The 14845-nt window shown below is 46.3% G+C and overlaps 1 protein-coding gene across 1 annotated transcript in view; it reads right to left on the reverse strand.

Moving 5' to 3' along the window:
- The window catches only part of SFI1 (SFI1 centrin binding protein), a 103913-nt gene extending 102644 nt beyond the window's left edge, over nucleotides 1–1269 (reverse strand). The window contains exons 1-2 of the mRNA XM_040349740.1: nucleotides 1166–1269; nucleotides 837–1001 (exon numbers count right to left, since the gene is read on the reverse strand). Of these exons, the coding sequence (XP_040205674.1) occupies nucleotides 837–994 (158 nt within the window). The 5' untranslated portion in view covers nucleotides 995–1001; nucleotides 1166–1269. The remainder of the gene's footprint in view (nucleotides 1–836; nucleotides 1002–1165) is intronic.
- Between the last annotated feature and the right edge of the window lie 13576 nt (nucleotides 1270–14845).

Consider the following 14845-nt stretch of genomic DNA (forward strand, 5'->3'; position numbering starts at 1 on the left):
AGGGAGTGGAGGAGGACATGGAGGGGAAACAGAGCACAGAGGGGGACAGCAGCAGGAGGGGGGACACGGGACATGCAGCATGGAGCGCCGACAGCACATCACTCGGGGGGAGAGCAGCAGCACGGAGGACACAAGCACAAACTATTAGCCAAAAGTTCAATCTCAGTTGCCTACCGGGCACGTTCACCCCCATCCTGCCCAAGACAGCTTTCAGAACTCCAGCTATTGCAGAACTACAATTCCCATGAGGCATAGCGAAACTCTGACAACCACAAGCATGACTCTGACAACCAGAGGCATGATGGAACTTGTAGTTTTGCAACATCTGGAGGTCCGCTAATTGCATACCCCTGGTGTAAACCAATCAATTTACGCTTATAAAGGATTTTTATTTTAATAAAAACATGTAACAATAGATATATTGCCCCAAATTTACATAGAAATTTTAAAATTTAAAAAAAAATTTTGGAAATGTTTCATAGCAGAAAGCAAAAAAAAATTTTTTTTTTCTCCAAATTTGACAGTCTTTTTGTGTTTATAGAAAACAATAAAAAAAAAATGCAAGAGGTGATCAAATACCACCAAAAAAAAACCTCATTTGTATTTTTTTTGGGGTACAGTCTCGCATAACCGCGCAACTGACAGTTAAAGTAACGCAGTGCCATATTGCAAAAATGGCCTGGTCATGAAGGGGGGGGGGGGTAAATGTTCCAGAGAGCAAGTAGTTAAAAAAAAAAAAAAAAGACAAATGCCACTACAAAATATATGATTTATTTTGCACCAAAAAAAAGACACTTCGCAGCCGAAGGACCAAAGAAAGTGACACGGCTTCTCACCTGATTCGAAGTTCCTTCAATCGCCCCCCGCGGTTCCAGGTATAGGTGACGCGGTACTGAATGGGACGCCCGCTCCTCGCCGTCCTCACGTTGCCAGGGGTTCGGGGAGCCTGGGCCAGACCCCTCTGCTGGGACTTGACTTTGCCAGGATTATTCATTTTCTACCTGAAAAAATACATTCTCTGTCAATCAATGTATATATCTACAATGTACAGGTCACGTGTCAGCACACACCGACCTCACACTTTCGTTTTCCAGTGACACGTCAGATGAAAATGATATTCATTCCCTCTGAGTGTCTGACATGCTCCATTTAGCAACTCCGTTACCTCAGGCCGACACCGGTGCCCGGAGAGTAAACAAATACCGCCCTCAGAACTCCGCACCAACACTCCACCTACACCTCACACTCTACCAGTCCCGCCCCCTCCGCCTCCTGCAACATCCGCGCTCCGCTTCCCGCTCGTTGTCTTGGTCACACGACGCCTTGGATAACAGAACCATGCGGCAGCGCCCTCTGGCTACAGCATGTGAGCATTACTGCACACTCAGCGGATGGAATCCCCAACACACACAAACTATTAGCCAAAAGTTCAATCTCAGTTGCCTTACCGGGCACGTTCACCCCCATCCTGCCCAGGACAGCTTTCAGCGGTGCCGCACTTTGAATGACAACTGCGCGGTCACGCAACTCTGTAACCAAACAAAATGTGTATATTTTTTTGAGACAGATAGAGCTTTCTTTTGGTGGTATTTAAAGTGGAGGTTCACCCAAAAAATCATTTTTTAACATTAGATTGAGGCAAATTATGCGAAGCAGAATTGGGTGTTTTGTTTAAAATCAATGCAGATCAGATCGATGTTCTCCGCCGCTTCCGGGTATGGGCTGCGGGACTGGGCGTTCCTATTTGATTGACAGGCTTCCAACGATCGCATACAGTGCGTCACGCGTTTCCGAAAGTAGCCCGAACGTCGGTGCGCAGGCGCCGTATAGAGCCGCACCAACGTTCGGCAACTCGTGACGCGCTGTATGCGACCGTCGGAAGGCTGTCAATCAAATAGGAATGCCCAGTCGCGAAGATCATACCCGGAAGCGGCGGAGAACATCTATCTCTAAAACGGTAAGTACTGCATTGATTTTAAACAAAACACCCGATTCTGCTTCGCATAATTTGCCGCAATCTAATGTTAAAATATTTTTTCCGGGTGAACTCCCGCTTTAATCACTGCTGTGTTTTGTATATCTTGCTAAACAAAATTTTGAAAAAAAAAATTCTTAACCACCCGGAGTTCCACACGTTTTTTAGTTGCTGACTTCTAATAAACCGATATTCACCTGTCCCATGGTCCAGCGATGCGGGCGGACGGAGCCCCGCTCCTCTCCCCCTCCTCTCCTCAGCGCTACCGTAATTTATACTGTGGGCACCCGGCCGTGGCAGCTTATGGCTTCACAGCCGGGCGTGCACTGCGCATGCGTGACTTGCGCTGTGCTCTGCCATTGGCCAGCGATCTTCTGAGACCTGTGTTGTGTCCCAGAAGATCACTAGCAGGGAGGGGCCGCCTAGGGCGACAGGAGGAGTCGCCTAGGCAGCCTAGGACCCAGAAGGAGGAAGTGGGACAAGAAGTCCCACTAAAAAGAGGACAAACACTCCCCCCCCCCCCCCAAAAAATGACATGCCAAAAGTGGCATGTCAGGGGGCGAGGAGTGCTTAAAGCGGAAGTTCCACTTTGGGGTGGAACTCCGCTTTAAGGACCAGACGGACTTTCCCCCTTAATGACCAGGCCTTCGTACGACGCTGTACCCAAACAATTTTTTTTTCCACACAAACAGAGCTTTCTTTTGGTGGTATTTGATCACCTCTGTGGTTTTTCTTTTTTGCAATATAAACCAAAAAAAGATCGATAATTTTGATTAAACTATTTATTTATTTTACTTTTTGCTATAATATAAAATATTAAATATCCAAAAAATAAACATAAAAAATAAACACATTTCTTTATCAGTTAAGGCCAATATGTATTCTTCTTTTTGGTAAAAAAAAATTCAATAAGCGTATATTGATTGGTTTGCTTAAAAGTTATAGCGTCTACAAAATAGGGAAAATATTTATGGCATTTTTTTATAATTTTTTTTCTTTACAAGTAATGGCTGTGATCAGTGATTTTTAGCATGACTACAACACTGCGGCAGACAAATCGGACACTTTTTTGGGACCAGTGACATTGGGACATTGGCTATAAAAATTCACTGATTACTGTATAAATGTCACTTGCAGGGACAGGGTTAATATTAGGGGCGATCAAGAGGTTAGGTGTTCCCTGGGAGGTGTTACTTAGACCCCTTTCACACTGGGGCAGTGCAGGTTTTAGCGGTAAAGCGCTGCTAGTTTTAGTGGCGCTTTATCGCTGTTATAGTGGCGTTATTTGGCCGATAGTGGGCACTTTAACCCCAACTAGTGGCTGTAGAAAGGGTTAATAGTGCCCGTGCTGGGGTGCTGCCGAAGTGCTTCGCAGGCGCTTCGGCAGCACTGCCCATTAATTCAATGGGCAGGGCATTTTGGGAGCAAGTGTACACACCACTTCCGCACTGACCCAAAGATGCTGCTTGCAGGACTTTTTTTTCCCGTCCTGCAAGCGCACCACCCCAGTGTGAAAGCACTCGGGCTTTCACACTGGGGTGACTTGAGAGGCAGTTTACAGTGGCTATTTTTAGTGCTAAAATACCTCAAAAGCGCCCCAGTGTGAAAGGGGTCTAACTGTGGGGGAAGTGGACTGACTGGGAGTACAGAGAGATCGCTGTTCCTGATCACTAGGAACAGCAGATCTCTCTCTCCTCCCCTGTCAGAATGGAGATATGTTTGTTTACATTGACAGAAACCCATTCTGGCTCTCTGTGAAGCGATTGCGGGTGGCCAGCGGACATCGTGGCCACTGGCCATGCGCATCAGCTCCCCAGCTGTGCTACAGCTCTTAAAGGGACTGCCGTACCGGTACAGCGATTTTCAGGAACAAGTCGACCTGCCACAGCCAGTAAGTGGTTAAGCCGTATACACACTATACAACTTTTGTTAAATTTTCTTTAGATTTACCTTCAACTATGTAGTGCAAGGGCCTGCCTGATTGCATACAAATTGAAAGTGTTTGATCTCATATTATATGGTTTTGATAAATCTAAAGGAAAGAATCTGCAGAAAATTGTATAGTGTGTATCCAGCTTGAGTTTCTAATTAAGTAATTTTTCTCCTTCACTGATGTGCGCTGATGAGGAGGCACTGATAGGCTGCACTGATGGGCACTGATGAGGCTATACTCATGAGCACTAATGGGGAGGCACTAATATGCAGCACTGATGGGCACGGATAAAGAGCACTGATATGCTGCACTGATGGGCTGCACTAATAGGCAGCACTTATGGGCACTTATAAGCAATGGTGTCGGGAGGAGGGCTGACCCAGGCTATAGCCCCGAGTGGACCCCCAAAAAGCCCTGGGTCTCGTATTGCTCATTAAGAATTATTTGCCCTGAGTCGCAAGGCCTCGGGTTCTCCTGGACGTCGGGGCTATAGTATGCAGTTTGCACACATCCAGGGCTGGACTTGCCTACCAGGATAGGGGGAAATCTCCAGGTAGGCCACTAGCCATGAGGCTGCTTTGAGCTGTGGCTGCAGCGGGGCCGATCCTGGGCAGCCCGGGCACTGTAGCTCAAGTGCCATAGTCCCCCCCTCCCCCTCCTCTCCTTGTTTTACGTCACACAAACCTCCCGCTGTGTCACAGTGCTTAGGTCAGAATTTTTTGTCAGCCACTGTAACAAAGTCCCACCTTTTAGACCGGCTCCTGTGATAGACAGAACACTGATCCAATTGAATCAGTGTGACGTGTTTTACAGGAGCCGTTCTAGGAGGCGGGTTCTTTGTTGCAAATGTTTATATTCAAATCCAAGCTCAGACCGTGACACAGCGGGAGATCGCCTCTCTGTGTGTGATCCATCCAGGCACTAGTAGGCTGCATTGGTGGGCACTGGTAGGCTGCATTGGTGGGCACTGGTAGGCTGCATTGGTGGGCACTGGTAGGCTGCATTGATGGGTACTGGTAGTCTGCATTGGTGGGCACTGGTAGGCACTATGAGGCTGCATTTGGTGGGCAACTGGTGGGCTGCATTTGATGGGCACTGATGAAGCTTCATTAATGGGCACTGGTAGGCTGCATTTTATGGGTACTGATGAGGCTGCATTTCATGGGAACTGGTGAGGCTGCATTGATGCATTTCTTGTATCATGTCTGCAGTCTCTGACCATTTCTTGTATCATGTCTGCAATCTCTGACCATCTCTTGTATCATGTCTGCAATCTCTGACCATCTCCTGTATCATGTCTGCAGTCTCTGACCATCTCCTGTATCATGTCCGCAGTCTCTGACCATCTCCTGTATCATGTCCGCAGTCTCTGACCATCTCCTGTATCATGTCTGCAGTCTCTGACCATCTCTTGTATCATGTCCGCAGTCTCTGACCATCTCCTGTATCATGTCTGCAATCTCTGACCATCTCCTGTATCATGTCTGCAGTCTCTGACCATCTCCTGTATCATGTCTGCAGTCTCTGACCATCTCTTGTATCATGTCCACAGTCTCTGATTATCTCTTGTATGATGTCTGTAGCCTCTGACATCTCCTGTACCATGTCCGCAGCCTCTAACCATCTCTTGTATCATGTCCGCAACCTCTGACTATATCTTGTCCTTTATCATGTCTGCAGTCTCTGAGGCGGAGTCTGGAGAAGAGTCAAGAGTGTGAGTGCTGATGGGATGGAGGTCATGGGAGAAGTCAGATGTGTGTAGACTGTGGAGAGGAGACTATAGGATAAAACCAGAGCCACCAACCTGGAGCCGACTGACTGAGCCCTGCACGGTGCAGCTGAGAGGAGGTCAGCGACAGCGCCGCCTGGCCAGTCTGAGGGGGGGTGACTCATGTAAGGGGGGTGAATACAATAATGTAAGGGTTCCCCCTTATATCAGTAACCCCCTTAACCATAGTGTATTCTTTCTGCGGAAGGTGGTCTCTGGTCACCAGGGTCCCCCTCACATTCCCAGTGATCCTGGGGTCCCCCTTGATCTTCGCTCCACTTTTAACCAGAATTTGTTCATATATATATATATGAAGCACTATGTGCTTTCATATCTGTCTATCTATATATATTACACTCTTCGAATGTGATTTAAAATGTATGGTTTTCCCTTTTAAACAAGGAAATAATGACATTATGCTGTTGGGCTGGTATGAAATTATTTCCAGGGCTGGTTGTTATTCATAGTTTGGCCCTGCACACATCACCGCTCACTCACCAGGCAGTTCCCAGAATGAAATTGGCTGAAACCAAATTAATAATTTATTGGGGGGAAGAGGAGCTGGTTACACTGGCTTTAGTGTGGCGTCCATCCAGTTCCGGTCCTGGCTTCCAGGTCTGTTTTAAAGACCACTCCATCGCATCTGCTGTGCTGCAGTGCACTGCGCACGGGACAGCACACCAACAGGCTGCAGCAGCAGCAGCACACACTACACAGCCAGCTCAAGTGAGCCCTCAGCCCAGACTCAGTGCTGCCGGACAGGGCAGGGGGTGAGGGGGGAATTGGGTGGAGCTTGGGCTGGACTTACCTTAAAATGTGGCTGGGGTTATCAAATTTACCTTTGTTGGGCTGAAGACCCTGGTCTTTTTCTCACTTAGCAACACCCCTGCTAATAGACGGCACTGATGGGCGGCACTAATGAGGAGGCACCGATGGGTACTGGCAGCTATCACTGAAGGGCAGCACTGAGGGGGGCTGCACTGATAATCAGGCCACTGATGATTTCCTGTTTACACTGTGATCAGCTGTGATATGACATAGCTAATCAGATGGTAAAGAGCCTACATCATAGGCTTCTCTATACCATGAGCGGTGATGCGCTGTGTCCGAGGAATGCGGCGCACCACCAATCACTGTGCTACGTGGCAAGGATGGGAGGAAGTCAGAACAAGAGTGCTCCCGCCTGCACATCATTTTACTATACGGTGAGCGGAAAGCAGTAAAAGTGGAACTTTGGTCAGAAAATAAGGCCTGCTAGATCACTTCAGGCTGGCCCCTTTTGCAGATATAGCTATGTTAAAAAAAAGACGCCTATAGTACTGTTTAAAATCCAGTAATACACCCTGCTCTGCACATGCTCAGTTGCTCTCCATTTTTAGGCACTGCCAAGTTTTTAGAGGCCGATCTGATGACAGCCTTAAAGCTTAAAAAAAAACCCCACCCTTTACAGCCAAGGAAGCTGCTTCTGTTTTATCTGCAACTGCCGTGTGATGACTGCCAATGTCAATGGTTGAGAGCGCTGACCGATGTGTTATGATGGGGGGCCTCCCCCCTGTCAGAATACAATAGCACAGCAGGGGAGATCGCTGTACTAACATCACATAGTACAGTGACTCCTCCCGAGCTGTCCGTTGAACGAAAAAAACTACTGTGTGTACCAGACTTTAAAGCAGAACTCCGGGATTATTTATTTTTTCCATATCCTTGTTTTTGGTCTTCTACCTTTACCAACCATGGCATCCATCTTCTTCTGTAGCAGCCTGATGATTTTCTATTTCTAATCCTCCTGTACTGATGGGCAAAGATTGGCTGCACTGGTGGGCACAGATAGGCGGCACCTATGGGCACAGATAGGCGGAACTTATGGGCACTGAAAAAGGCTGCACCAATGAGACTGCACTAAGGCGGCACTGATAAGGCAGCACTGATGAGGCTGCACTTATGGTCACAGATAATCTGCACTGATATGCTGTACTGTTGGGCACTGATGATGTGCACTTGTGGGCACTGATAAGCTGCATTGGTGGGCACAGATGAGACTGCATTGATGGGCATAGATGGGACCGCACTTATGGGCACTAATGAGCACAGATACTGTAGGCTTCACTGATGGGCACAGATGAGACCGCACTGATGGGCACAGATAGAAGGCACTTATGGGCACAGCTAAGCAGCACTTATGGGGACTGATGATCTGCACTGATGGGCAGTGAAAAAGGCTGCACTAAGCCTGATAAGGCTTCACTGATGAGGCTGCACTTATGGGCACTGATGAGGCTGCACTAAGACAGCACTGATGAGGCTGCATTTATATGCTGTACTAATGGGCACTGATAAACTGCACTGAGATGGCACTGATAAGCTGCATTGGTGGACACAGATGAGACCACACTGATGGGCACAGATGAGACCACATTGATGGGTACAGATGAGACCGCACTGATCGGCACAGGCTGCACTGATGGGCACAGATAGGCGGCACTTATGGGCACAGATAGGCGGCTCTGATGGGCACAGATGAGACTGCACTTATGGACACTGATATGCTGCATTTATGGGGACTGATACGACTGCACTGATGGCCACTGAGGCCGCACTTATGGGCATTTATAAGGCTGCACTGATGAGGCTACATATGGGCACCGATGAGGCTGAACTTATAGGCACTGATAGACTGCACTGATAAGAAGTGGACACTGTCCACTGCTTTACTGACACCGTCCACTGCCAATTATCTGTAGGAGGGGTTTTCACCATCCCTGAAAAGTTTGCAGTAATTTTTTATCTCTTATGTGTATTATATGTGATGTTACATATCACAGAGACCAGTATTGTCACGATATTGAAGCTTATTGAGATTTCCCTACATTAGAGGGTTCCATCATTATTGTGTTATTAATTAGTTAGTTAGTGTGACGGGAGTCACTTTGGGCGGGGGGCCCGTGCAACCCAGAATCCCTGGGAGAGGATGGGAAACCCTTGTCCCAGCTCCCTATGCACCTCCTATGTGTGAGTTACCCTGTGTCTATTAGGGGCACAGGGTGACCGAGAACCAAAGTCTGACCTCAAGAATATATAAAGATAAAGTCCACCGTCCATCAGAGACCATTGCTAAATGGTTTGAGATGGGGTGGGGGTTGCTATGTGTTTGTTAGGTGTGGCTGCATCCCATTGTCCTATTGTGTCTGTCTGCCTTGGGAGCAACCTATTATGGGATGTATATGTCTATGTAGATTAGCTGTGAGAGGGGAGGGGGGGGGATTGCTCCAACAGCTCTCCCTGCTGATCAGACAGTCTACTGCTGAGAAGTTTGAATATCTCTGTGTTCAAATAAACAGTACCATGTTCAAGCTATGTAACTGATCTAGTCTCGCCTGGTTCTTAGTTACAATAAATGGGCTGTAAAAGATCTGATATCTACAGTATATTCAGATTGGGAGGAAGCGGTATATGACGAGAGCACTCAAGCGGGGTGTGGGACATTTTGTTACATTGGTGGCAAGCAGTGGGATGCTTCCTGTAGTCTGGGACATCCAAACCTCCACCAGGATCCAAGGTCCATATAGCAGAAGAGGGGGGGTACAGATACCAGCCGCCATAGAGGAGGAATTTGGATGGAGGTTGCGAGAGATGCAGATACGGAACAGAGGACCAGTATCAGAGCAAGTCCTGCTGGGATGGTATGATTCTATCCGCTGCAAACTCTGGAAGGAAACGCTAGCCTGTGAGCAGTGCCACCAGGGTAAAATTCTCCCCTCCATCCAGGAAAGATACTGGTCGCAGTATGGATTGCTGGTACTGTTTTTGGAAGAACGCACAAGGAGCAGACAGCTGAGTTAAGCAGGCTGGTCTGGGCAGAGATGCGGCTGGATGAGAGCTACAGAGCCCTCCGGTGGCATGTATCCCAAGTATACCCTCGGATAGCAGATGACAGCCCAATGGAAGGCTTTGGCTATGGCGGCCTGGGACTGTTGTAGGTGAAGCTGACAGGGGCCCCTAACTTTGGGAGAGATTTGGAGTGGTGGTTGGACAAAATCATGGATTTTAGAGAAGAGATACTGAATGTCTCGGAAGTGCACAGGGCACTTGAAGATATTGAATTTCTGGCCATTCAGGAATGGGAGCTGGAAATCACCTACAGACGACTGCTAGACTCTGCTCAGTGCCAGGGCTGGGCTCCCTTTGCCTGGGACTATCAGGAAGTACCAGCAGACAGCTCTTCAGTGTCAGCAATGAATTTAATTGACTTTTTATCAGAGGATGTTATCTATGATGTGTCACCTGCCAAAGTGTTGGCACTGGGCCCAAGTGCCACCAGCCCTGGCCTAAACTTTTATCAATTTCAGAGACTGGGGATTTAATAGACATTTCTGTAGAGGAGGGACCACCTAGCGAAAAATGGGCAGCACAGACTTCAGTCCCTAGAGTGTTTACACAATGTAATAGATACTCTTTTGGCTTCAAGAAAGAACAATACCAATATCACCTACGACAGAATTTGGAGAAAGTTTATAGATTTTGTTAATCTTCACTTTTTTGAAGCTTTAAATTCTGAAATGCATAACATCTTAGATTTTTTGCAAGCAGGGCTAGAATTGGGACTGGGATTTAATACTCTCAGGCCCGGTTCATATATGTGCGGCCGCGGTTCCCAGCAGCATGGGGTCCGTTGTGTTTCTGTTCTAAAGTTCAGGTGCGAATCAGGTCTGAATTTTTGCCTGAATTTGCACCTGAACCGGATCTAAACATGCACAGGACCCTTTTGGAATGCGGACTGTGGCCACCCCAGGCCTGTGTGAACTGTCTCCATTGTCATGCAATGGATAGGCAGCAGGAAAGGAAAATGATGAAAAGGTATTTTTTATTTTATTTTTAAAGGCACCGAAACTGAATGCACCTGAACACATCTAAATGCAAAATGTAATTTATACCATTAAATCATTACCTGCATTAATATTCTTTTTTTTTTTACCCAAATGCCACAGTTTGCCATCATGTTTAACCTAATGCCGCGTACACACGATCAGATTTTTCGTCGGAAAAACCTTGAATGGTTTTTCTGACCGAATTCCGCTCAAGCTTGGCTTGCATGGTCACAGAAAAGTTATCTGAACTTTCGTCCGTCAAGAACGTGGTGACGTACAACTCTACAACGAGCCAAGAAAGTTAGGTTCAATGCTTACGAGCATGCGTCAAATTGGTCGAATTGTTTATGAGCATGTGTCGGAATTTTGTGCATCGGAATTGCTACAGACGATCGGATTTTCCGATAGGAACTTTTTCCCTTGGAAAAATAGAGAATCTGCTCTCAATCTTTAGTTTGGCGGAAATTCCGACAGCAAAAGTCCAATGGAGCATACACATGGTCGGAATTTCCGTCCAAAAGCTCACATCGGACTTTTCTTGTCGGAATTTCCGATCGTGTGTACGCGGCATTCGAGTGACAGCAACGAGTGACGTAGGTAACGTAAAGCTCACAGTGAAACAGCATACACATAAAAATCCCCAAAAGTTAAAGCGGAGGTTCACCCAAAAAATGAATTTTTAACATTACATTCAGCCGAGTTGTCCTAATGACAATCGGCTGTTTTTTTTTTTCCCGTACATACCGACTTTCACCGCCGCTTCCAGGTATGTCTTCTGCGGGACTGGGCATTCCTAATTGATTGACAGGCTTCCGACCGTCGCATACTGCGCGTCACGAGTTGCCGAAAGAAGCTGAACGTCGGTGCGCAGGCGCCGTATAGAGCCGCACCGACGTTTGGCTTCTTTCGGCAACTCGTGACGCGCTGTATGCGACGGTCGGAAGCCTGTCAATCAATTAGGAACGCCCAGTCCCGCAGAAGACATACCCGGAAGCGGCGGTGAAAATACGGTATGTACGGGAAAAAAAAAACAGCCGATTGTCATTAGGACAACTCGGCTGAATGTAATGTTAAAAATTTATTTTTGGGTGAACCCCCACTTTAAAGCGGGAGTTCACCCAAAAATCAACTTTCTGCAGTTAGATCCAGCATACTGCTGACATCTGCAGTATGCTGGTCTTTTTTATCGTATTTTGGTACTTATCGTTATAGCAGTATTTGTTCTATGGCTCCGAGCGGGGAATCCTGCGGGGAATGGGCGTTCCCGAAGGCAAGCAAGTTGATTGACGGCCTTCGATAGCGCGTCACGGCTTCCGAAAACAGCCGAGGTGACACTTGGCTGTTTACGGCGCTTGCGTCTGCCGTGTAGAGCTGACTGCGCAGGCGCCGTAAATTGCCGAGTGTCACTCGTGTGGATTTTCGGAAGCCGTGACGTGCTATCGAAGGCTGTCAATCAACTTGCTTGTCTTTCGGGAACGCCTATACCAGGAAGTAATCCCCGCTCGGAGCCATAGAAGAAATACTGCTAAAACGATAAGTACCAAAATAAAAAAAAAAGACCAGCATACTGCAGATGTCAGCAGTATGCTGGATCTAACTGCAGAAAGTTGATTTTTGGGTGAACTCCAGCTTTAAGTGAAACAGAAATTTAACTAGAAAGACAGTAGGGTAAGGATCTCGCGCCAAAAAATAATAATAATAAAGAAAAATTGTAGGAAAGCTGCTCCCCAGACAATTCAAATATGAATGTAAAATGTGGAAAAAGTGGATAGGGGGCGCTAATACACAAAAAGTGAAAATCCAAAAAAAAAAACACACAATGACAGTATACAATCACAATAAAGTGCATGTGCAATAGGTGCCAATATAAGAAATGCAAAAATGTTAAGATCTCATCCGTGAAATGAGTACACAGAAAAAGATAAATGTAATGAACACAAAGAAAAACAGTCCATATAATGAATGAACTAAACAGCGATAAAGTGCATGTGCAATAAATGCCAATAGGAAAAGTGCAAAAGCCTTAGGATCTCATCAGTACGATGAGTACACAAAAAATATTGGACACAAAGAAAGAAAAACACACAAAAAAGTCCATTAATTGAATAGGCTAAATAGCATGCGTCAGTTTGTTCCTTGCTTATCACTGTGCATGTGATAAGGTAAGATAAGCAGGATTCCACCTTCATCGATCTATATCACCCAATAGTGCATAAAGGATGGCCCCTTACCGCATGTAGTTGACCTATTTCGCTAAAAAGAGGTCAATTAAAGCTTGTTGTCACCATGGACAAAGAGTGGACACCTGAAGTTCCTGTGGGTCAGTTGGTTAGAGCGTCATATGGATATAAAAGCAGAGAGATACAGCCATGGCATAATAACGTTTATTTAAAACATTAAAAACAAACACAATGCCGAGTGGAGGCTTACTTGAATAGTGCCCACATCCCGGCACTGAGGCTTTAGGCTTGTTGATCAAAAAGGATCGTTGAAACCGATCAAAAGTAGAGAGCGATGTCCGCGCTGGGATGGTCTGCAGCGTGCGCTTCACCTCGCAAAGCTGAGAAACCAGCTGGACAGGAAGATGCTGTGCGTGGTCTGCGTGTCGCCTCGACGTACGTTTCAATATGTCGTCATCAGGAAGCTAGACTCACGCACAAGACCCGATTTAAATAGGTTTTAATAAACAGCAAAAAAGGGGAGTGTGTAGCCAATGAAAGCCTCAATCTCTAGTAACCGAGATTGAGGCTTTTATTGGCTACACACTCCCCTTTTTTGCTGTTTATGAGACCTATTTAAATCGGGTCTTGTGCGTGAGTCTAGCGCGCTTCCTGATGACGACATATTGAAACGTACGTCGAGGCGACACGCAGACCACGCACAGCATCTTCCTGTCCAGCTGGTTTCTCAGCTTTGCGAGGTGAAGCGCACGCTGCAGACCATCCCAGCGCGGACAACGCTCTCTACTTTTGATCGGTTTCAACGATCCTTTTTGATCAACAAGCCTAAAGCCTCAGTGCCGGGATGTGGGCACTATTCAAGTAAGCCTCCACTCGGCATTGTTTTTTATTTTAATGTTTTAAATAAACGTTATTATGCCATGGCGGTATCTCTCTGCTTTTATATCCATATGGCGCTCTAACCAACTGACCCACAGGAACTTCAGGTGTCCACTCTTTGTCCATGGTGACAGCAAGCTTTAATTGAACTCTTTTTAGCTAAATAGGTCAACTACATGCGGTAAGGGGCCATCCTTTATGCACTATTGGGTGATATAGATCGGTGAAGGTGGAATCCTGCTTATCTTACCTTATCACATGCACAGTGATAAGCAAGGAACAAACTGACGCATGCTATTTAGCCTATTCAATTAATGGACTTTTTTGTGTGTTTTTCTTTCTTTGTGTCCAATATTTTTTGTGTACTCATCGTACGGATGAGATCCTAAGGCTTTTGCACTTTTCCTATTGGCATTTATTGCACATGCACTTTATCGCTGTTTAGTTCATTCATTATATGGACTGTTTTTCTTTGTGTTCATTACATTTATCTTTTTCTGTGTACTCATTTCACGGATGAGTTCTTAACCTTTTTGCATTTCTTATATTGGCACCTAGAGAGACAGTAACTTTGAACATTGAAGAAACGCAAATACAGTCCTATTGATAAAAGCAGTTCATAACGGCAGATTTTCTTGAAGTCAAAACTCCTGATCTGCATGATTGTTTCAGGTTTTTGATGTCAGCCATGCAATTTAGTGAAGAAGCCAGCAATGATAGCCTATGTATTCTTTCAGTACAGGGTTCCTTTTTCCAGTCACAGCACATCTTGCTGGTAAAAAAAAAAAAATGGTTTCACGTTATATGTTAAAGGGGTTGTAAAAGTTAATTATTATTTTTTTTTAAATAACAAACATACCATACTTACCTCAACTGTGCGGTTTGTTTTGCACAGAGTGGCCCCGATCCTTGTCTTCTGGGGTCCCTTGGCGGCTGTCTCGGTCTCCTCCCCGCAAGAGCTTCTGGGAAGCTCTCTCCCGAGGGGGTTAGCTTTCAGGCGCGCTCATGTGTGATACAGTGGCGGCCATAGCCCTGGCACCATAGGATGCATTAAGGTGAAAAAAACATGAGGGTTTACAACCCATTTAGGCCCCTTTCAGACGTCTGCTCCGCTCGTCCGTTCATTACAAGTCCGTTTACGGACTTGTAATGAATCCCTATGGGATCGCTTCCGTTAGCATCCGCTAACGTCCGCGTCCGTCGGGATCCGCTTTTCCGAACGGTAGAAACCCTATTTTTCTTCCG

Source organism: Rana temporaria, chromosome 1 (genome assembly GCF_905171775.1).
Source record: "Rana temporaria chromosome 1, aRanTem1.1, whole genome shotgun sequence".
Classification (NCBI taxonomy): domain Eukaryota; kingdom Metazoa; phylum Chordata; class Amphibia; order Anura; family Ranidae; genus Rana; species Rana temporaria.